Source organism: Podarcis tiliguerta (genome assembly GCF_965153285.1).
Source record: "Podarcis tiliguerta genome assembly, chromosome: 18".
Lineage (NCBI taxonomy): Eukaryota > Metazoa > Chordata > Lepidosauria > Squamata > Lacertidae > Podarcis > Podarcis tiliguerta.
In genome coordinates, this window is record NC_139551.1 from 943,306 (window position 1) to 965,625 (window position 22,320).

At 50.4% G+C, this 22,320-nt stretch overlaps 2 protein-coding genes across 3 annotated transcripts; one reads left to right on the forward strand and one right to left on the reverse strand.

The window, feature by feature from the left end:
* Positions 1-45: 45 nt before the first annotated feature.
* TMEM38A (transmembrane protein 38A) lies at positions 46-11,433 on the reverse strand. Its single transcript, XM_083421879.1, has 6 exons — positions 11,193-11,433; positions 6,422-6,578; positions 5,118-5,302; positions 4,098-4,185; positions 3,682-3,799; positions 46-1,698 (listed from the first exon to the last, which is right to left on the reverse strand). Exons 1-6 carry the CDS (start codon positions 11,314-11,316, stop codon positions 1,474-1,476), a joined length of 897 nt encoding a protein of 298 aa, XP_083278005.1. The 5' UTR covers positions 11,317-11,433; the 3' UTR covers positions 46-1,473.
* A 1,302-nt stretch (positions 11,434-12,735) lies between these two features.
* SMIM7 (small integral membrane protein 7) lies at positions 12,736-16,643 on the forward strand (the record flags this gene model as incomplete). 2 transcript variants are annotated; one of them, XM_083422020.1, is made up of 5 exons in its annotated part: positions 12,736-12,848; positions 14,020-14,061; positions 14,413-14,465; positions 16,144-16,234; positions 16,514-16,643. In XM_083422020.1, exons 1-5 carry the CDS (start codon positions 12,823-12,825, stop codon positions 16,527-16,529), a joined length of 228 nt encoding a protein of 75 aa, XP_083278146.1. In that variant the 5' UTR covers positions 12,736-12,822. The 2 variants fall into 2 exon arrangements, with proteins under 2 accessions (XP_083278146.1, XP_083278147.1); XM_083422021.1 differs by lacking the exon at positions 16,514-16,643 and having other exon boundaries at positions 16,144-16,238.
* Between the last annotated feature and the right edge of the window lie 5,677 nt (positions 16,644-22,320).

Here is a 22,320-nt window from a genome sequence, read left to right on the forward strand (position 1 = left end):
CAAATTGCAAACAGGAGAAAAACACACAACACACCAGACGGAGAATCGCTTCTCAAAGGCGCTTTATTCCCAGGTCGGCTGTGTGCCCCACGCCTCAAATCTTGCACGGTGCCCACCGGGCATTTATTTGGGCGAGTGAGGGGTGTCGGGGAAAAAGGCACTTTCTTGTGGGGAGACCAGGGTTGCCTCCTTTTCACGCCATGGTGGGGGCTGAGGAAGGGGTCGGGGTCTCCCCACCCCCCAGGCCTTCCGTTTAGGGCTGGGGCAGCCAGTTCTCTCGCCAGATCTGAACCCAAGCCCAGGAAAACCCGGTTGGCATCTTCCTGGGACCCAGCCGGCCCTCAGCCTTGCTCTCTTCAGCCCAGGGACGCAGGAAGGAGAGAAAAAGCACTCTGTGTGCACTCAGAGGCCTCTCTGCGAAGCATGTGTCAGGCCCGGGGTTTTCCACAGAAGTTCGCCGGCGGGTTAGAACGCGGTGCTGATAGCGCCAAGGTTGGTGTCCGAGCACAGGGCACAGGGCCTTCTCGGTGGTGGCCCCCGCCCTGCATCCCATCAGATGTCAAGGAAATAAACAACTGTTTATTTAGAAGACGTCTGAAAGGAAGTTTATAATGTCTGGTGTTTTATTCTGTTTTTCATCTGTTGGGAGCCACCTAGAGTGGCTGGGGAAACCCAGCTGGATGGGCACGGTAAAAATATATTATTATTATTATTATTATTTATTATTTATACCCCACCCATCTGGCTGGGCTTCCCCAGCCACTCTGGGCGGCTTCCAAGAAAATATTGAAATACCGTAATGCATCAAACATTAAAAGCTTCCCTAAACTTTTATTTTATTTGGGGAATAACCATTCCCTAATAATAATAATAATAATAATAATAATAATAATTCCTACTGGCAGCAAGGAGGGGCAACTGAGAGAGCTGGAAAGGGCAGCTCTGAAATTCCCCGAGCAGCAAAAAATGGGTCAATAAATAGATAATTTAGGTGGGGTTTGGGGCCCCAGGGCTCTGCACGCCCCCCCCCCCCACTGCTGCAATGGCAGCTGGCTCTGGGGAGGGCACACACACACAAACACACAAACACACACAGGCACAGCAATGGCACAAGAGCAGAACGGTGGAAGCGCTTTGCCCAGCGATTCTCGCAGGAACCAGTCAGGAGGGGGCTGGAGACGAGTCATTGGGGTCCGGCTGGATTCCAGAGGCCCCCCAAGTGCAGCTGAGTCCCAGGCCGCTCTCTGTGCCAGGACAGTGGCTCTTCCAAGGGGTCAAAAGGGGGGAGGCGCGAGGGTGGGCTGGCCATTGCAAAAAGGGGTCCGTGTTTTTTCGCGAGGTGGGGGTCCTGGAGCAGCTTCTGCGTCCTGAGGAGCCCCCTCCCCAAAATGGGCGAGAAAAGGTCACACCGGGAGTCAGCCGTGGGGTTGGACAGGGTCCCCCGTCCCCCAGTCTTCTTCCTCCTGGGGGGTCTCATTCAGCCTTCTTGGCCTTTCTCTTCCTCGTCCCCTCATTCAGCTCCTCCCGCGACTTGGCCGGAAGCTGGGGGGGCTGCGGAAGGGGCATTTCGTGGCCCCCTCCGCCGTGGTGGTGGTCGTTGTGGTGGCCGGACGGGACGGAGCCGAAAAGGATGGGGCAGGCGACCCCTTCGAAGGGGGCAAAGGGTGAGCCGTGGGAGTGGGTCGCCGTCATAAAGACCTGGGGGGGGGAAGAGTCGCCGTTAGCGGTTCCACACCATTCGCATCCCCTCCAACGTTTCTCCCCTGAAAAGAGGGACGTCCTATTCCATCTCCTCCAACGTTTCTCCCCTGAAAATAGGGACGTCCTATTCCATCCCCTCCAACGTTTCTCCCCTGAAAAGAGGGACGTCCTATTCCATCCCCTCCAACGTTTCTCCCCTGAAAATAGGGACGTCCTATTCCATCCCCTCCAACGTTTCTCCCCTGAAAAGAGGGACGTCCTATTCCATCCCCTCCAACGTTTCTCCCCTGAAAAGAGGGACGTCCTATTCCATCCCCTCCAACGTTTCTCCCCTGAAAACAGGGACGTCCTATTCCATCCCCTCCAACGTTTCTCCCCTGAAAATAGGGACGTCCTATTCCATCCCCTCCAACGTTTCTCCCCTGAAAACAGGGACGTCCTATTCCATCCCCTCCAACGTTTCTCCCCTGAAAAGAGGGACGTCCTATTCCATCCCCTCCAACGTTTCTCCCCTGAAAATAGGGACGTCCTATTCCATCCCCTCCAACGTTTCTCCCCTGAAAATAGGGACGTCCTATTCCATCCCCTCCAACGTTTCTCCCCTGAAAACAGGGACGTCCTATTCCATCCCCTCCAACGTTTCTCCCCTGAAAAGAGGGACGTCCTATTCCATCCCCTCCAACGTTTCTCCCCTGAAAATAGGGACGTCCTATTCCATCCCCTCCAACGTTTCTCCCCTGAAAAGAGGGACGTCCTATTCCATCCCCTCCAACGTTTCTCCCCTGAAAATAGGGACGTCCTATTCCATCCCCTCCAACGTTTCTCCCCTGAAAACAGGGACGTCCTATTCCATCCCCTCCAACGTTTCTCCCCTGAAAATAGGGACGTCCTATTCCATCCCCTCCAACGTTTCTCCCCTGAAAAGAGGGACGTCCTATTCCATCCCCTCCAACGTTTCTCCCCTGAAAACAGGGACGTCCTATTCCATCCCCTCCAACGTTTCTCCCCTGAAAAGAGGGACGTCCTATTCCATCCCCTCCAACGTTTCTCCTGTGAAAATAGGGACGTCCTATTCCATCCCCTCCAACGTTTCTCCCCTGAAAATAGGGACGTCCTATTCCATCCCCTCCAACGTTTCTCCCCTGAAAATAGGGACGTCCTATTCCATCCCCTCCAACGTTTCTCCCCTGAAAATAGGGACGTCCTATTCCATCCCCTCCAACGTTTCTCCCCTGAAAATAGGGACGTCCTATTCCATCCCCTCCAACGTTTCTCCCCTGAAAACAGGGACGTCCTATTCCATCCCCTCCAACGTTTCTCCCCTGAAAAGAGGGACGTCCTATTCCATCCCCTCCAACGTTTCTCCCCTGAAAATAGGGACGTCCTATTCCATCCCCTCCAACGTTTCTCCCCTGAAAACAGGGACGTCCTATTCCATCCCCTCCAATGTTTCTCCCCTGAAAAGAGGGACGTCCTATTCCATCCCCTCCAACGTTTCTCCCCTGAAAATAGGGACGTCCTATTCCATCCCCTCCAACGTTTCTCCCCTGAAAATAGGGATGTCCTATTCCATCCCCTCCAACGTTTCTCCCATGAAAATATTGATGTCCTAAGGAAAAGCAGGATGTTCTGGGATCAATTTAGAAACCGGGGCGGCTTTTGAAGATCTGGGGCTGTCCCTGGAAAATAGGGGCACTTGGAGGGTCTCCCCTCCCTTCTCTGGGGGTCCGGGGGAAAATGCAACCCACACTCTTCACCCCCCTGAGCTCAGCTGTAGGTGGGGGGTCTCACGGTCCCTTTATCCCAGCAATGTCTGTTTTTTACCAAGATGGCGAAACAAATAATGTCTGTATTACCGCCAAGATTTGCAGAATACAGCCCCGCTTTTGCTAAACCCGGGTGCCAACCCTTCTACCCAGCGGGAAGATTTAATTCTTTTCCTCTTGGCTCCCCTGCCCTGCCCCACGGCCGGAGACTCACCTTGCAGACGATCATGAAGAGGGTGAAGAAAAATATCAGGGTGGCTTTGGAGACCGGAAGCCAGTGAGCTTGTTGCAGCGTGAAAAGCAGCGCCCCGTACAAGCTGGCTTTGGAAGGGCTGCAAAGGCAACAGAAATTGAATTTATTTTATTTTTTTAATACAGTTTCCAAAGCCTTTTCCCCCCCCCCGCCGAGGGCCACATTGCCTTCCGGGGGCCACACAGTGCTGGTGGGCAGGGCCAGAGGTAAAGGAGGGCGGTGCTACAAAGACTTTGGAACTCCACGCCTCTTGACGGTCTCCCTCCCTGTGCTTTGTTTCGTACAAAAGTGCCTGCATCGAGGTCTTTGCTCTGTCCCTACCATCCCAGGCAGGCAGCAGCAGCCGCGCCCAACAGGCAGCAGAGCGCTTTACTCACAAGGTCATGTGCAAGAGCTCGTTTGTTTCCGGTTTCCAGATGCCTCGCAGGAGCTGCTCAAAGTTGGACATGAGAGCGACTCCAGATCCTGAGGAAGGGAGGAAGGAAGGAAGGAAGGAAGGAAAGAAAGAAGGAAGTAAAAAAGGAGGGAGGGAGAGAGGGAGGGAGGGAGGAAAGAAGGAAAGAAGGGAGGGAGGGAGGGAAGAAGGAAGACAGAAAAGGTGGGGTGAGAGAGAGAAGGAAGGAAGGAAGGAAGGAAGGAAGGAAGGAAGGAAAGGAAGAAGGGAGGAAGGGAGGAAGGAAAGAAAGAAAGAAGGTAAGAAGGAAGGAAGGAAAGAAGGAAAGAAGGAAAGAAGGAAGGAAAGAAGGAAAGAAGGAAGGAAAGAAGGAAAGAAGGAAAAGGAAGCAGGGAAGGAAGGAAGGAAAGAAGGAAGGGAGGAGGGAAGGAGGGAAGGAAGGAAGGAAGGAAGGAAGGAAGGAAGGAAGGAAGGAAGGAAAGAAAGAAAGAAAGAAAGAAAGAAAGAAAGAAAGAAAGAAAGAAAGGAGGAAAGAAATAAAGAAGGAAGGGAGGGAGGAAGGAAAGAAGGGAGAGAGACTTATTGTTTAATTAAAAGTTTTTTAAGCTAGAGGGTGGATTACTCTCTGCCAGGGATGCTTTCATTGTGCTCCTCAGGAGTCCCTCCCAACTCTAAGATTCTGCAATTTACTTAGAAAGTCCAAAGCCCACCTTTCAGCGGTTTCGGCGGAGGGAAAGGGGACTCTCTGCGGGCCGGACATCTGGCAAGGGATGGTCCCACCTGCCTCTCCCCACCCTTCATGAGGGAGCTGTTTGCAGAGGGGAACCGGACTCCAGAGTTTCCGACCCTGCCTGGAGACACCGCAGGTGGCACCTATAGCATTCTGCATGCCAAGCAGGTGTTCCAGCCGTGAAGCCACAACCTGCCCCTGAGATCAAAGTTTCCAGACCTCATGATCTGATTTAAGAAGGAATTCGCACAGGGCGGGGCAGTGGCGCCCCACCTTTGACGAACCCGACGATGACCATGATGAGCCAGCCGTTGTGGTACTGGTGGTGAGCGTGGTGGACGCCGGCAGCGATCTTGCGGACCCTGACCACCTCCTTCATCGCCACAAAGACCAGCTTGACCGGCAGGAAGCTGACGCACTTGTAGAAGATGTTCAGAGGGCAGTAGAAAGTCAAGTACCTTGGGAGAGGAAAGAGCGGGAGGTGAAGCCGGCGGGACTCCCTGCCACAAGGTGAGGGGGTGAGGTCAAAGGAGGTCAGGCCAAAGCCCCTGGACCAGTTTCTACACCTGAGCCTCCTTCGACCGTTCCTCATCAGACTTGGTTTCCGCACTCTTTATCATCTAAGTCGCCCTCCTCTGCCCACCTTCCAGCTTGTCGACATCCTCCTTCAACTGTGCTGCCCAGAACCTCCCAGCAAGGCAGGACAGAATGGGCATAGCTGTCAACTTACAGATTTGAAAATAAGGGACCAGCAGCCTCGAAAATAAGGGATCCGGAGCCAAAATAAGGGATTTTCAGGGCACAGGTATGTTCGACTTCTGAGCCCCTCCGAGCCAAAGGCAGAAAGCCCAGCCAGCAGCCAAACGAAGCCTCAAGCGGTGGTTCCCACAGCGCAGCAACCCGCCAAAGGGGATGCAGCAAGGAAAACCACCGTCACCTCTCCGCTGGGAAGCGCTGAACAAAGGCAAGTCCCCAGGCAACGCGGCCGATTTGATCGGCACAAGGCATGCAAGCTCCACCCCCCAGTCGTTCTCAGACTCCTTATTGGGTGAGCAACGCAGCCAAGCGACCCAGTTGGAGCCTCCCTCCTCCCTGGCCAGCAGGGAGGGAGGGAGGGAGAGGAGCTGCTTCCGTTGAAACCCGGGAAATTGAAGGGACGTCATCAATAAGGGACAGCAGCGGGACACGGCGCTGGGATAAGGGATTGTCCCGCCAAATAAGGGACGGTTGACAGCTATGCAGAATGGGGCACAAAATTGTTAGGGGTGCCAAATTTCAACACCCGATGCCGCTTCAAGAAAGCTGCACGCTTCTGTCTGCAGAAAGCGGCTTGCGAACCAGGAAGTGACCTCTCTCCCGACAACGGAGCCACTCTTTATTTTCTTATCTCTCTGGCCGTGATGTCCCGGGCACAGGCAACCCCACGCTATGCCACTGCCCCCTCCACACCCTTTGTGCTCATGCAAGAGGGATTGTCTGCTTGGGGATACAGACTGTGCAGCTGGAAGGGACCCCGGGGGGTCATCTAGCCTAACCCCCCGCAATGAGGGGGAGGGGAGGCAGAGACATGGCCTCACCAGACGGCCGTGGCCAGGAGGACGCTGGCGTTGTTGCTGAAGTAGTCGACGGGGGCCTCTCCCAGGAGCAGGTCGGCTAGGATGTAGCTGCCGAAACAGTAGAGCATGGCGCAGACCCAGGAAGCAAAGGGACTCTGGCGGGACAGCTCCACGGCACCTGCGGCGGGGGGGGGGGGAGAGAAGCACGGCCCTTTAAACACTTCCCCTTCTCTGGGCATCTTCCGCAGCTAGGAGCTATCGACCCCGAGGGGTAGTGGCGAGAGACGTGTATTTTCCCCCTCCTCTCCTAACGCTAGGAGCCTTGGGCATCGGATGAAGCTGAGCGTCGGAAGATCGGGGACAGAGTTCACCTAGGGAACTCCTTGCCACAGGAGGCGGCTACGGCCCCCCGACTTGGGTGGCTATACAACCTAGAATAAATAAGGTTGAATTCTGGACGTAAAGGATTACAGTGGCGCCTGGGTTTCCAAACGTCTCCATTGACGGATGTTTCGGTTTTCGAACGCCGTAAATACTTCGGTTTTTGAAAGCGCCTCGGAAGTCGGACATGCCGCGTGGCTGGGTGCAATCGATCTGTGTCTTTGCAACTAATTTTTTTGTTGGCTATCTGCGCCTCGGTTTTCGAACGTTTCAGCACACCGGGACGCATTACGTTCGAGAACCGAGGTACTGCCGTATCATAAAAGATTAATAATAGGACCCACAATGGGAAGGATAGAAGTCTGGGAAATTCCTTGGAATCTTGTTTTTCTGATCTATATGTGATATATCTCTGTAAAATTTTAATTTGAAAAACTAAATAGATTTTGTGTGTGTGTGTGTGTGTGTGTGTGTATCTATCTATCTAATCTATCATCTATCCCTTATCACATGCATAGGCAAACTCCGGCCCTCCAGATGTTTGGGACTACAATTCCCATCATCCCCTGACCGCTGGTCCTGTTAGCTAGGGATGATGGGAATTGTAGTCCCAAACATCCAGAGGGCCAGAGTTTGCCTATGCCTGCCTTATCACCTCTCTGTTCTGCGTAACACCTCTCGGCTCTGCCTCTAAAGGTAAAGGTAAAGGTACCCCTGCCCGTACGGGCCAGTCTTGCCAGACTCTAGGGTTGTGCGCCCATTTCACTCAAAGAGGCCGGGGGCCAGCGCTGTCCGGAGACACTTCTGGGTCACGTGGCCAGCGTGACATTGCTGCTCTGGCGAGCCAGAGATGCACACGGAAACGCCGTTTACCTTCCCGCCGGTAAGCGGTCCCTATTTATCTACTTGCACCCGGAGGTGCTTTCGAACTGCTAGGTTGGCAGGCGCTGGGACCGAACAACGGGAGCTCACCCCGCCGCGGGGATTCGAACCTGCTGACCTTTCGATCGGCAAGCCCTAGGCGCTGAGGCATTTACCCACAGCACCACCCGCGTCCCTGGCTCTGCCTCTAGTTTGATGCAAAAAAGAGATTTTTTTTGTTACTCCTGTGGGCCATTTATTGTGGGTTCGAATCCATGAACCATGGCAGCACTTAGCACCCATGAGCAGCTGCAGGGGAAGGAAGGGGCCCTCTCTCTCTGTGAACGGATACCCCACCCGTTGTCTAAAAATAAAGCAGGCAGGGGCCTGTGCCTCTGCTCTCCTCCGCAGACACCAGACCACAAAAACCTGAACTATCCTTTTCCCGCTTTGCAGAGACGATCCCAGGTCCCCCATTTTACAGGGTGGGGAGGCAAATGCAGCCCTAGATGATGATGAGGAGGTTTGAACCCAGGTACTGTTATGAGAAAATGGGACGCGGGTGGCGCTGTGGGTTAAACCACAGAGCCTAGGACTTGCCGATCAGAAGGCCGGTAGTTCGAATCCCCGCAATGACGGGGTGAGCTCCCGTTGCTCGGTCCCTGCTCCTGCCAACCTAGCAGTTCGAAAGCACGTCAAAGGGCAAGTAGATCAATAGGTACCGCTCCGGCGGGAAGGTAAACGGCGTTTCCGTGCGCTGCTCTGGTTCGCCAGAAGCGGCTTAGTCCTGCTGGCCACATGACCCGGAAGCTGTACGCCGGCTCCCTCGGCCAGTAAAGTGAGATGAGCGCCGCAACCCCAGAGTCGGCCACAACTGGACCTAATGGTCAGGGGTCCCTTTACCTTTACTGTTATGAGAATTCTAAGGTCTAATATATAAAATAAATGGTCATAAACGTACAAGGCAAGCACATACATATGTATATCAACCATGTGTCTGAAATAGTACAGGAGAGCAATCCTGAGGCCATTTGGACTCTCCCAAATTGACCTCAAATATTTCTCTGCAAGGAGGAAGGAAATGGGAAAAGCTTTCCAATGGTCTTTGGACTGTAGGGGCTCACACCTCCCTGTAAATACAGTCTGGCAAGTATCTGTTCAGCTGAGCACACTTATCAATATGCGTAAGAGATTCAGGAACTAAGTATTTACCATCTCCAAGGAATGGCCAGGCTACCCAGAAAAGGCAATTGATAAGGTACGATTGATCAGGTATCCTGGCGGACAGGAGAGAAGCAACACACTCCCATTTCTGCTGGGGACCACCTCTTTCTGTGATGTATGCGTGATGTTTTGGGGGGTGGTCTTGAGCTACAGGGGAGGCAATTTCAAAAGTCTATAAAGGGGCTTGCGCCCCATTGTTCTGGGTTCCTCCAGAATGTGGGGAGTGAGGACCCTGTTGCAACAGTTCAATAAAGATCAGGCTTACTAGCCGCTTTGCTTCTCAATATTCTCAGCTTGGCCTCTGTTATTTTCTCCTACGATAGAGAACCTACTTAAGGACTCTACATGGGCTCTTGGGTACCCCATAAGGGAAAAGGAGCAGTATTTTTCTTCTAGCAGTATACGTTAGCTTGAGCAGAGCGGGCCGCATTCTGCACCAAACCCAGGACCCTCCTGCCTCTCCAAAACCCTCCTGTTTGTTCAAGGCCGCAAGAAGCAAGCCGTCCACGGTTTCTGGGGGGAAATGCTCCGCTGGTGAGGGCAGTACCCTAGAGAATCCCGTCCTTACCGCCCCCCCGCCAGCCTTGCTGGGCCCTCAGTGCCCAAGCTAAGCAGCTGCAGAGCCTGCTTCTAATTTGGGAAAGGAATGAGGACCCAGGGAAGGGAAGCCGGAGAGAAACTGGATATCCCAAAACGGCCAAGAGGCAAGGGCTTATTTTGCCGCCGAGAGAAAACGTCGGCGGCCCTCGCAAAGCCGTCCCTGACCAGAACCGATTCTGTGCTGTTATAAGGGGGGGCAGAACTCCTCCTTTGCCCTGATTATTGCTTTCACTTTATGGATCAATGGTCTCGTTAAGGAGTAAAACCCATGGCAAATTGCTGTTTTACGGGTTGCTTTTAAAAGTCTGGAACAGATTAGCGTATTTTTCGCTCTATAAGACGCACCAGACCACAAGACGCACCTAGTTTTTGGAGGAGGAAAACAAGAAGCAAAAAATATTCTGAATCTCAAAAGCCAGAGCAGCAAGAGGATCGCTGCGCAGTGAAAGCAGCAATCCCTCTTGCTGTTCTGGCTTCTGGGATAGCTGCGCAGCCTGCATTCGCCCCATAAGACGCACACACATTTCCCCTTACTTTTTAGGAGGGGAAAAGTGAGTCTTATAGAGCAAAAAATACGGTACTTAACCCGAGGTACCACTGTATTCCCTTGTGAGCTGAGGATGCTGGGAGCATCTCTGAACAAACCGGCCTCCTTCCTGATCTTGACCCCATGGCCTGAGTCTTGCTCCTTTGCCCAGGCTGGTCCGAAATGGGTCCGGTTTCCTCCGCGATGGGAGCTGGGTGTTGGCTGGGGGTCGCCTCTCCCGCTCCGTCCCTGGGGCATGCCTACACACCGCTGCCGACCCACACCCAGTCCCCCTCTGGACACCTGGCCTGTCCTTCCAAGGAGAAAGAGCCCCAACTGCCTCCGTCCATCACACCCGAGGTCTCAGCCGGGAGGGTCTCAGGTTTCCCCAAGCCAAGGTTGTCTCTGGCTCCTTGGCGCTGCTGACTGCGTTTCTGTGGGACATTCCCACCCCACACGTCTTTATTTAGAAAGCGCCGTGCTTGGGGAGGAGAAACCCAGCACAGCATCACCGCCACATACACATAACCCCACCCCAATACAGCAGCCCCCCCCCCCATGACTGAAATACAGGCTAGACCCTTGGGGTCCCCTTGTATGGGTCTTTCCCCCCCCCAAGTCTGCCCCCTCCCCAACTTGGGAACAAATACAGGAATCAGCACAAAGCCAGAAGGAGGTGGGCGAGTCAGTCTCCAAAAAATTTTACTCCAGATAATTTACTCCAGATAAATTACCCTGGGGTAACAGCGCTTGGGTAGGGGGGGGGCGAGTCTCCCTCCCCTCTTTTCCCCCCAGCCCCTGGGATTTATGTTAGCGGGTGCCGACCCTCAGTTAGTTAAGTATTTATATCGATATAATATTAATTGGCGAGGTGTCCCCGCCCCCGCTACACCCATGCCCCCCTCCTCTTCCTTAAGCCCCCTTAATCCAGTGCAGCTCTGGAGGTTTGGGGGGGGGAGGCTTAGCAGCAGGGCAACTTTAAAGCCGCTGTGGGGCGCGGGGATTTGGCACGGGGAAAGATGGTGACAGATCCTTAATAAATCCTTATTAAATCACGCACCCCCACCCCCCGAAAAAAATAAAAAGGATGAATAGGGATGTTCTGAGCCTATGGTCGGTGCGGGGGGAGGGTGGCCTAACCCCGCGGGAGGAAAGGGGGTGGCGGAAGGGGGCGCGCAATGGAGGAAGTGGTCTCCTTGCCTTTCTCGTATTTGAGGTAGAGGATGGAGACGACGAAGTAGCCCAGGTCGAAGACCGGGAAGACGGGCAGGCGGGCGAAGGCGGCGGCTAGGTCGCCCACGTCCAGGGCCCCCACCAGGTCCATGGCGGAGGCGGCGGCGGCAGGTGCAAGCGGGGGAAGCAGGCGCGGAGAGGCCGGGAGCGCACGGGAGCGCAGGCGGAGAGGCCGGGAGCGCACGGGAGCGCACGGAAGAGGAGGAGGAGGAGGGGGACGCAGCGCCGGGGGGAGGGGGTGGGGAGGGTGACGCCCCCGCCCCTCCCCCGCAGCGCCGCCCCCGCATGGCGGACCTCCCTCCCTCGGTGGGGCGGGGGTGGCACATCGGAAGCTGCCACCTTGGAGAGTGCCAGTCCGCTTGGCGTCTATCCAGGAGAGGCGCGCTTACCCGGACTGAGAGCAGCGCCTTCTTCGGGCTTCCAGCCAGCAGGTGGATTGGAGGATGCTGCGAATTTGGGGGGGGGTGAACTTGGGGGCTTCTGCCCTGGGAGCCCCCCCACCCCTTGACAGCCCAGAAACCAGAGCCGCCACTCTCGGAAAGAAAGGAAGAGAAAGGAAAGGCCGAAAAAGAGGGGGGCGCTAAGCTCTCCAAAGGGCGAAGCCACAAATGCGCCCCCCCCTCCGCGGAAATAACTGGCTTTGATTTGATTCTAAATTTATGCTTTTCAAGTTTGCGCGTTTCACCAGTTCGCTCATTTTGTACATTTCAATGATTTCGCATTCATTTGGATGTTTCAAAACCTGACTTCCTTCTCCCCCCGCAGAGTCGGAAGGGACCCCAAGAGTCATCTAGTCTGACCCCGCCTCGCAATACAGGCAGGTGCTTAGAAAGTTGATGCGGATCTTAATCTGTTTAAAGTGCTATGATTTTTAAAAAACTGTTCTGCTTTTTTGTAAACCGGTTGCAGGTTTTTTTTTTTAAAAAAATAACTATTGTATCCAGCGGCGCGTGAATTTTATGAAATAAGTAAATTGTGAAAAAATTATGAAGAAAGTAAATTGTGAAAAATTTTATGAAATAAGTAAATTGTGAAAGATTGGAGCCCGTTAGTCATCTCACGGCTACCCGACTCTGGTTTGAGCTTTTCTCGTTCGTAGTTTCATCTAATCCCCCAGCCCTTCAAAAACCCCGCCGTGCATTGGCCACCACCTGGTAGCAGGGAGTTCCACAGGTTAACAGAAATGGACACAGACACCCAGTGCGACGGGGCTTTTTGCTCTGAGCCAGCTGCCCTTCTCCCCAGCTGCCCTTCCCGTCCCCCAGTTGCCCTGAAACAAACTCCCTTCCTGATTCCCACCTTTGCTGTTTACCATCCGCAAAATCCGAGTTTCAGAAAGGGCAGGTGGCTTCACAAGCTGCTACTGAGCGTGCGCGGGTTGCGGGCTGGGCTCCGGCGGGTGGGCGGGGCCTGCGGAGGGGCGTGTCTGACGCGTCGTCGGGGCTCCTTCCCGGAATGGGCGAGCGCCACCTGGCGGCCGAGAAATTTAAAAACAAGGGAGGGGGGATGCCGCTTGCTGATTGGCTGCGGCGCTGATTTACGTCACTGAGCCTGGGGGGAGCCCTTCTACTTCCGGGAGGAGACTGGGAGCAGCAGGATGCTGGGCGATTTGTTGCTCTTCGGGTAAGTGGGGCGGGGGGGGGGGAGATGCAGGGTTGCTAAGCAACGCCTGTCCCCAAAGGAGGGGGCAGGAGAGGATGAGCCCCCCCTTGCAATGGGGGGGGGTTAAATAGGAGCTGCACCTGACGGATTCCTGCCTGTCGCGCAGATAGGAGGCTGATGGTAGCGGCAGGGGAGGCCAGGAGGAGAGGCGATCTTCCTTGGCTTCATTCCCTCCCGACATCTGGCCCTCCAGATGTTGCTGCGCTCTTGCCCCCCCCCCCCATCAGCCAGCAGGACCAGTGGTTAGGGATGGTGTGGCGATGGGGGATGCTAATAATAATAATAATAGCAAATTTTTATTTATGTCCCGCCCTCCCCAGCCGAAGCCGGGCTCAGGGCGGCTAACAACCATAAAATAAGAAAACATTTTAAAATCATTTCATTAAAAAAGTACTTCAAATCAAATTGATGGCAACCATTAGGCTAAAGTTCTGTGAAGATTGCCAGAGGAGGGAGTCAGGCTGTGCTCTGGCCAAAGGCCTGGTGGAACAGCTCTGTCTTGCAGGCCCTGCGGAAAGATGTCAAGTCCCGCAGGGTCCTAGTCTCTTGTGACAGAGCGTTCCACCAGATCGGAGCCACAGCCGAAAAAGCCCTGCCTCTGGTTGAGGCCAGCCTAACCTCTCTGTGGCCTGGGACCTCCAAGATGTTTTTGTTTGCAGATCGTAAGTTCCTCTGTGGGACATACCAGGAGAGGCAGTCCCGTAGGTACGAGGGTCCTAGGCCTTACAATAATTTATTTATACCACGCCCATCTGGCTGGGTTTCCCCAGCCACTCTGGGCGGCTTCCCACAGAATATTAAAATACAATAACCTACTAAACATTAAAAGCTTACCTAAATAGGGCTGCCTTCAGATGTCTTCTAAAAGCCTGGTAGTTGTTTTTCTCTTTGACATCTGGTGGGAGGACGTTCCACAGGGCGGGTGCCACTACCAAGAAGGCCCTCTGCCTGGTTCCCTGTAACCTCGCTTCTCGCAGGGAGGGAACCACCAAAAGGCCCTCGGAGCTGGACCCCGGTGTCCGGGGTGGAGACGCTCCTTCAGGTATACAGGATCAAAGCCGTTGAGAAAAACCCCATCCCTTGAAAGCTGCTCAGTTTCTCTTTTTCCTTCTCTCCCCCCGCCCCCATGCAGGACACTGTTGGTCAACGCAGGAGCAGTGTTAAACTTCAGGCTGTAAGTGCTCAGAGGTGGGGGGAGCAGCTGGGCTGGGGAGGGAGGTGGGGTTCAGCTTGGGAGGAGGACCACAGTTCTGGCTTGGAAGAAGGGGTTCAAGATTTGGGTGCTCAGGAGAAACCACCTTCCGGCCACTTGTTCTCGCAGAAAGCGCCGCGTTCAAGTCTCCTGCTGCCATTGTTTTCCGAGACGGACGGATGTTGGGACGTAGGTGTTCCATTAAGCCAGAACTCATCAGTGGAGCTCTCGTCTTCTGTTCATTTGTCCGGATCCCTTTCAAAACGCTTCCATTTCATACCAGTTGTGAGATGCTTTGGCTTGCTGTAAATCCTCCTCTCTCTTTCCTCTTAGGAAGAAGAGAGAGAGCCAGGGCTTTGGTGAAGAAGTGAGGGAACCCACAACAGGTAAGACCCTCCAGGCAGGTGTGGGGTTGTAGCTGAGGCCGCCATACTGCGCCCACCTTGCCGTGCATTGTGACCCTCTAAAACCCCCACTGAGGTTGTGTGATTTCATGGCTTTGGGATACCCCCATGCCAACCATGGGGAAGGGCTTTGGGTGACAGGCGGAGGGTGCCTTGGGCACTGAAGCCTCCAGCCTGAAGCCCCAGACAGCTGCTGCCAGTCAGTGTAGGCTGTTCTGAGATCGGTGGCTAATGGCAGCTGCTTCTGCAAGAGAGTCCTTGCATGGGATAGCTTTGCCCTCTGTTGAGCCAACAGGAAACCCGACGCGAAACCACACCGCTGCCTGGTATTCCAGACCGCTTGGTTCCACATTGGTTCTGCAATTCATAGAATCATAGAATCATAGAGTTGGAAGAGACCACAAGGGCCATCGAGTCCAACCCCCTGCCAAGCAGGAAACACCATCAGAGCACTCCTGACATATGGTTGTCAAGCCTCTGCTTAAAGACCTCCAAAGAAGGAGACTCCACCACACTCCTTGGCAGCAAATTCCACTGTCGAACGGCTCTTACTGTCAGGAAGTTCTTCCTAATGTTTAGGTGGAATCTTCTTTCTTGTAGTTTGGATCCATTGCTCCGTGTCCGCTTCTCTGGAGCAGCAGAAAACAACCTTTCTCCCTCCTCTATGTGACATCCTTTTATATATTTGAACATGGCTATCATATCACCCCTTCACCTCCTCTTCTCCAGGCTAAACATGCCCAGCTCCCTTAGCCGTTCCTCATAAGGCATCGTTTCCAGGCCTTTGACCATTTTGGTTGCCCTCCTCTGGACACGTTCCAGTTAATTGCTTTATCTAATTCCTCAAGGACGGCTGCGAGTTCCGGACACTTAAGGATCCCGATTAATTCTTACACTAGAGCCTGAACGTTGACCATTAGCAGTGCCTGACCTCTCCCTTGAGCCTGCTTCCATGGAGATGGTTCTTAATAACAATCTTGCAAGAATGAATCCGTATTCAAACAACAACAAATCTTCCCAGCTGCCGGGCGCTTCCCATTTTTCAAACGCATTTCCCCCTGCGTTAACTGCGCCTTGTGGCGTTTCAAAAAAGCGCCTAGAATTGAACTCCAAAGTCAGAAAAATGTTCTAGTGCTACTTATAAACTGCATCTTGTTTGGTAAACCGGAGAGTCACCCTGCATAATTTTCTCTTGTAACTTCCCCTTTCAGGATTCATATGATTGAATTACTTCTAAGGATTCCCACTAACGCATTACACTTTTTTTAATAAAAAGAATGAATTGCAAAGTGCCTTGCCTCATCACTTTGGTACTTAAAATATAACAACTGCAAGCAGCCTCAAAGCTGGGGCTCAGGGTTTCTTCAAAACTTAAAAACCAGTGCAGTTTTTAAAGGTTTGGTCTCCCATCTTGATTTGAAACGGCGCCCCGTTGTACCCCAGCGCCGGCAATAATATGCTCCTTGATCTTTGCAACCGTTGCGCAAAATCTGGTTATGAGCAAGCAGAGAGACAAACAGCTTTGCAAAGACTTGTTAGTAGATTAATTAGTTCCCGTTATTGTGCACAAATGTCGTTGTGCATGAAAGGAGTATAGCTTGAGAGGACTGGGGCAGAAATAGGGACACCTGCCATTTTATATTATTTTATTTCCACCTAGGTGATAACATCAGGGAGTTTCTGCTGAGTCTGAGATACTTCCGGATTTTCATCGCCCTGTGGAATATCTTCATGATGTTCTGTATGATTGTGTAAGTCAGTGGGGAAAAAAGGGTGTCACCTTCCCGGTTGCGCGGTTGGTTTGGGGGCATTCTACGTTCATATTTATTACTTGCAGCCTCGTACCTGGCGCTGCTCAGGAACCGAAGGGCTATGGGGAAGCTGGATTTGAGCCAGTAAGAGGTTCAGATTTCACCTCGGCCATTGGCACACCATGGCTCTTTCTTTTGCAATATTGGGGACAATAACCTTGGGCCTGTTTATAACCGAAATAATCCGTTGTCCATTTTCTCCCTGCTTTTGTCTTCTAGGTTATTTGGATCTTAAACCATCTCTGGTGGACTTTGCTGCTGGCTATAACAACCTGGGGAGTGACGTTGAGCTGGAAGTAATGTCTTGTCCATGAAGTTAAAAAAAAAAAAAGAGCCATGTTTTTAAGCACTGCAAGTGTCTTGGTGTCTTATTTCTCCGAAAAAGAGAAATCTCATGAAATTGTGGCTTCTTTTTGTGTCCAAGCATATATAAAGACGATTTATTTCGCCTGTGGTGGGGGTTATTTAGTCCAGTTGTTAAACTGGTTTATTTGAACCATGGTCAGGCCTGAAATGTGCGAAACCTGCCCAGCAGCTTAGCCGTGGTAATTTTGCGGCCAAGAAACCCGAATCTGAAGCCATGGTTTGTTGTCGGCTTTACAAAAAGCTTGGTTTGGTTTTAACCACGGTTTGGTGTGAGGGATTCCTCGGCCGTGATCTGTTCGGCTAGGGTAGCTGGACACTCAAACCGAACTCTGGAGAAGCCAAGCCATGGTTTGCCTGTCTCTGGAATGACCCGTGGCTTGTTCAGCAAACCATGGTTCTGTCTTCTTCTTCGATCCCTCGTAGCCGAGTGAGATTGTCTTCCATAAACATGGTTTTAACAAGGAGTCCGCAAGTGACAGTGGAGGCCAATTCTGGATCCCCACGTCCTTCCACAGTGGGGACATAGGTTTCCGGGCGGGAGTTGATCCCGGTGAGTGTTTGCCAAGCATGCCTTCCTCTCAGCACGTTTCTCCCTTGCGTCCTGAGTTCGAGTGTCTCCAAAGCCCAGGACACCTTTGGTCAAGGCTGTTCTCCAACTGGAGCGCTTGCAGGCCAGTGTTTCCCAGCTGTTGGTGTTTATACTATATTTTTTAAGATTTTCCTTGAGAGAGTCTTTGAACCTCTTTTGTTGACCACCAGCATTACGCTTTCCATTTTTAAGTTCGGAATAGAGGAGTTGCTTTGGAAGACGATCATCAGGCATCCGCACAACATGACCAGTCCAACAAAGTTGATGTTGAAGAATCATTGCTTCGACACTGGTGATCTTTGCTTCTTCCAGTACACTGGCATTAGTTCGCCTGTCTTCCCAAGTGGTGTGTAAAATATTTCGGAGACGCCGTTGATGGACTCTCTTAAGGAGTTGGAGAGGAGTTGTTAAGCAAACCATGGTTCTGTATTTTGAAAAGGTTCCTTGCGGCAAGGGGAGTTTGCTTGTCCAAGACTCTTACAGAAAGGAGGCAGCCATGACGGGTTCAAGGGAGCTGTCCGGAGCAAACATTCCCCCATTCCACTTCCCTTAAAGGCAGAGGAATAGGAAGGCTCTCCCGTTAACGGTGCACCAGAAGCGATGGTTCGGCCACGATGGAAAATCCGCAGCTGCCCCACCCGGATTATTCCTTTGCCAAGTGACAACCATAACCTGCGTCATTTTTAAAAGCAAACACACCTTTGCAAATCACATATAATTTAATGATCCCAGTGATTTTGGGGGATTCACAGAAGGGTTTCCCCCCTTTTTATTTTCAGTTCTGCTTGACTGCTAAAACTGAAGCGTCTACTGTCACATACATTTTTATTTTTTATTTTGAAAAAGAAGCCAGGCCTGCCTTGGTTTACCTCAGCGGCAAGGCCAGCGGTGGGGGACGAACTTTAGACATGCCCAGGAACACCACGGCCCCTTCTGAATGCTTTTTTGACTGGGCCAACAATTAGGTGGTGTATTGGAAGTCTAGATTTCTGTACCGTATTCCCCACCCAAATTGATTTTTTAATTCTGAATTTATTGAAAACATATTAATAAATTGAATATATATTAAAATTCTTATAACATATATAAAGTTAAAGGGACGCCTGACTGTTAGGTCCAGTCATGACTGACTCTGGGGTTGCGGCGCTCATCTCACATCATTGGGATTCGAACCGCCAACCTTCTGATCAGCAAGCCGAAGAAGCTCGGTGGTTTAACCCACAGCGCCACCCATGTCCCATATAACATATATAATGTATTAAGATGAGCTGCAGTTCTCACTCAGGTCCACCAGGACTGAGAAGTGCCGCTCACTGATTGGTCAGTTAGTTGGAAGTTGTTAGTGTTAGAAGTCACTTAGTATTATATAGAAAGAAGCCAGCGAGGCTGCAGTCAGTCTGACTCCAGGAACAGTTCTAGCTGCTGCAATAAAGAGCTGGGAATCTAAAAGAGCCGAGATCTTTGTCTGTCTTTCCTACTATTTAACACACACACACACACACACACACATATATATTACAAACTATTGAATATATTTCATAATTTTTAAACAGGTGAATCTGAAGGACGGGACGAACTATTGAATACATATTTCTTTTATACATATATTTTATGTCGCGTTTAAACTGACGTAAATCTGATGGACGGGCTATTGAACATATATATATATATATATATATATATATATATGCAGGTTTTGGTGTCCTCGGGTGTCTTCCCGTGTAAAAGTTGGGGTGTCTAGGCGACGTTTCGACGAGGTCTCACTCGTCATCTTCAGGCTGGTGCTTTCGGCTTCTTGTTACTGGAACAGAGCAGGATCTCAGTGTTTGAGTTCCTATAAATACTGTTGAGGAGGTGTGGTGTATAGCCTCCAATGTTCTGGGCAGAGAGGAGGTTCCCAGGCTAGTGTGCCTTTTCTTCTTTTGTTCCTTAATTACTTGAGGGATATCTTGAGTTATAAAGGCACACTAGCCTGGGAACCTCCTCTCTGCCCAGAACATTGGAGGCTATACACCACACCTCCTCAACAGTATTTATAGGAACTCAAACACTGAGATCCTGCTCTGTTCCAGTAACAAGAAGCCGAAAGCACCAGCCTGAAGATGACGAGTGAGACCTCGTCGAAACGTCGCCTAGACACCCCAACTTTTACACGGGAAGACACCCGAGGACACCAAAACCTGCATTCCTGTACCCGTGAAAATCTACGAAAGCAAATATATATATATATATATATATATAAAACATATCTTTCATGTTTAAACAGGTAAATCTGAGGGCCGGGACGAACTATTGAATACATATTGCTTTTATATATGCATTTTATCTTTTTCACGTTTAAACTGAGGTAAATCTGAGGGATGGGTTTTTCCTGTACCGTATTCCCCACCGTATTCTGAATTTATTGAAAATATATTAATATTAATATATTGAATATACATTAAAATTCTTATAACATATATAAAGGTAAAGGGACCCCTGACTGTTAGGTCCAGTCATGACTGACTCCAGGGTTGCGGCGCTCATCTCACATCGCGGGGATTCGAACCGCCAAGCTTCTGATCAGCAAGCCGAAGAAGCCCGGTGGTTTAACCCACAGCGCCACCCACGTCCCATATAACATATATAATGTATGAAGATTAACTGCAGTTCTCACTCAGGTCCACCTGGATTGAGAAGTGCCGCTCACTCATTGGTCAGTTAGTTGGAAGTTGTCAGTGTTAGAAGTCACTTAGTATTATATATAAAGAAGCCAGCGAGGCTGCAGTCAGTCTGACTCCAGGAACAGTTCTAGCTGCTGCAATAAAGAGCTGGGAATCTAAAAGAGCCGAGATCTTTGTCCGTCTTTCCTACTATTTAACACACACACACACATATATATATTACAAACTATTGAATATATTTCATAATTTTTAAACAGGTGAATCTGAAGGACGGGACGAACTATTGAATACATATTTCTTTTACACATATATTTTATATTGCATTTAAACTGATGTAAATCTGAGGGGCGGGCTATTGAACACACACACACACACACACACAAACACACACACACACATATATATATAACTGATATCTTGCATGTTTAAACAGGTAAATCTGAGGGCCGGGACGAACTATTGAATACATATTGCTTTTATGCATGTATTTTATCTTTTTCACGTTTAAACTGAGGTAAATCTGAGGGATGGGTTTTTTCTGTACCGTATTACCCACCGTATTCTGAATTTATTGAAAATATATTAATATTAATATATTGAATATATATTAAAATTCTTATATATAAAGGTAAAGGGACCCCTGACTGTTTGGTCCAGTCATGACTGATTCTGTGGTTGCGGCGCTCATCTCACATCGTGGGGATTTGAACCGCCAATCTTCTGATCAGCAGGCCGAAGAAGCTAGGTGGTTTAACCCACAGCGCCACCCACGTCCCATATGACATATATAATGTATTACAATTAACTGCAGTTCTCACTCAGGTCCACCAGGACTGAGAAGTGCCGCTCACTGATTGGTCAGTTAGTTGGAAGTTGTTAGTTTTAGAAGTCACTTAGTATTATATAGAAAGAAGCCGGCTAGGCTGCAGTCAGTCTGACTCCAGGAACAGTTCTAGCTGCTGCAATAAAGAGCTGTGAATCTAAAAGAGCCGAGATCTTTGTCCGTCTTTCCTACTATTTAACACACACACACATATATATATTACAAACTGTTGAATATATGAGCAGCACTTCTCAATCCTGGTGGACCTGAGTGAGAACTGCAGTGAATCTTAATACATTATATATGTTATATGGGATGTGGGTGGCGCTGTGGGTTAAACCACCGAGCTTCTTCGGCTTGCTGATCAGAAGATTGGCGGTTCGAATCTCCGTGATGTGAGATGAGCGCCGCAACCCCAGAGTCAGTCATGACTGGACCTAACAGTCAGGGGTCCCTTTACCTTTATATATGTTATAAGAATTTTAATATATTAATATTAATATATTTTCAATAAATTCAGAATTCAAAAACCAATTTGGGTGGGGAATATGGTAGAAATCTAGACTTCCAACACACCACCTAATTGTTGGACCAGCCAAACCAGAACGTTTTTGAAAAATGTGGCCCCCTGTCCACGATTCCTCTCAGGATCTTCCCTCAGAGATATGAATCCATTATGTTGCAGGTGCATTTTTAACTTTTTGATCCAGCAGAACCGAAGCTAAAATACATGTGCCCCATTGATCAGTAATAGGTCAAAAAAGCATTCAGAAGGGGCCGTGGTGTTCCTGGGCATGTCTAAAGTTCGCCCCCCACCGCTGGCCTTGCCGCTGAGGTAAACCAAGGCAGGCCTGGCTTCTTTTTCAAAATAAAAAACCCACCCCTCAGATTTACCTCAGTTTAAACGTGAAAAAGATAAAATACATGTATAAAAGCAATATGTATTCAATAGTTCGTCCCGGCCCTCAGATTTACCTGTTTAAACATGAAAGATATCAGTTATATATATATATATATATATATATATATATATATATGTTGAATAGCCCGTCCCTCAGATTTACATCAGTTTAAACGCAATATAAAATATATGTGTAAAAGAAATATGTATTCAATAGTTCGTCCCGTCCTTCAGATTCACCTTTTTGAAAATTATGAAATATATTCAATAGTTTGTAATATATATGTGTGTGAAATAGTAGGAAAGACGGACAAAGATCTCGGCTCTTTTAGATTCCCAGCTCTTTATTGCAGCAGCTAGAACTGGTCCTGGAGTCAGACTGACTGCAGCCTCGCTGGCTTCTTTATATATAATACTAAGTGACTTCTAACACTGACAACTTCCAACTAACTGACCAATCAGTGAGCGGCACTTCTCAATCCAGGTGGACCTGAGTGAGAACTGCAGTTAATCTTCATACATTATATATGTTATATGGGACGTGGGTGGCGCTGTGGGTTAAACCACCGAGCTCCTTCGGCTTGCTGATCAGAAGGTTGGCGGTTCGAATCCCCGTGATGTGACATGAGCGCCGCAACCCCAGAGTCAGTCATGACTGGACCTAACAGTCAGGGGTCCCTTTAC

What these genes read in the sequence shown, in the direction of transcription:
- TMEM38A (XM_083421879.1), bottom strand. Translation starts at nt 11,316, where the DNA reads ATGGACCTGGTGGGGGCCCTGGACGTGGGCGACCTAGCCGCCGCCTTC. An exon ending in CTACCTCAAATACGAGAAAG is followed by an intron (nt 6,579 to 11,192) that starts GCAAGGAGACCA and finishes CCCCCGCCGCAG; the next exon opens with GTGCCGTGGAGCTGTCCCGC. An exon ending in CATCGTCGGGTTCGTCAAAG is followed by an intron (nt 4,186 to 5,117) that starts GTGGGGCGCCAC and finishes TCCCTTCCTCAG; the next exon opens with GATCTGGAGTCGCTCTCATG.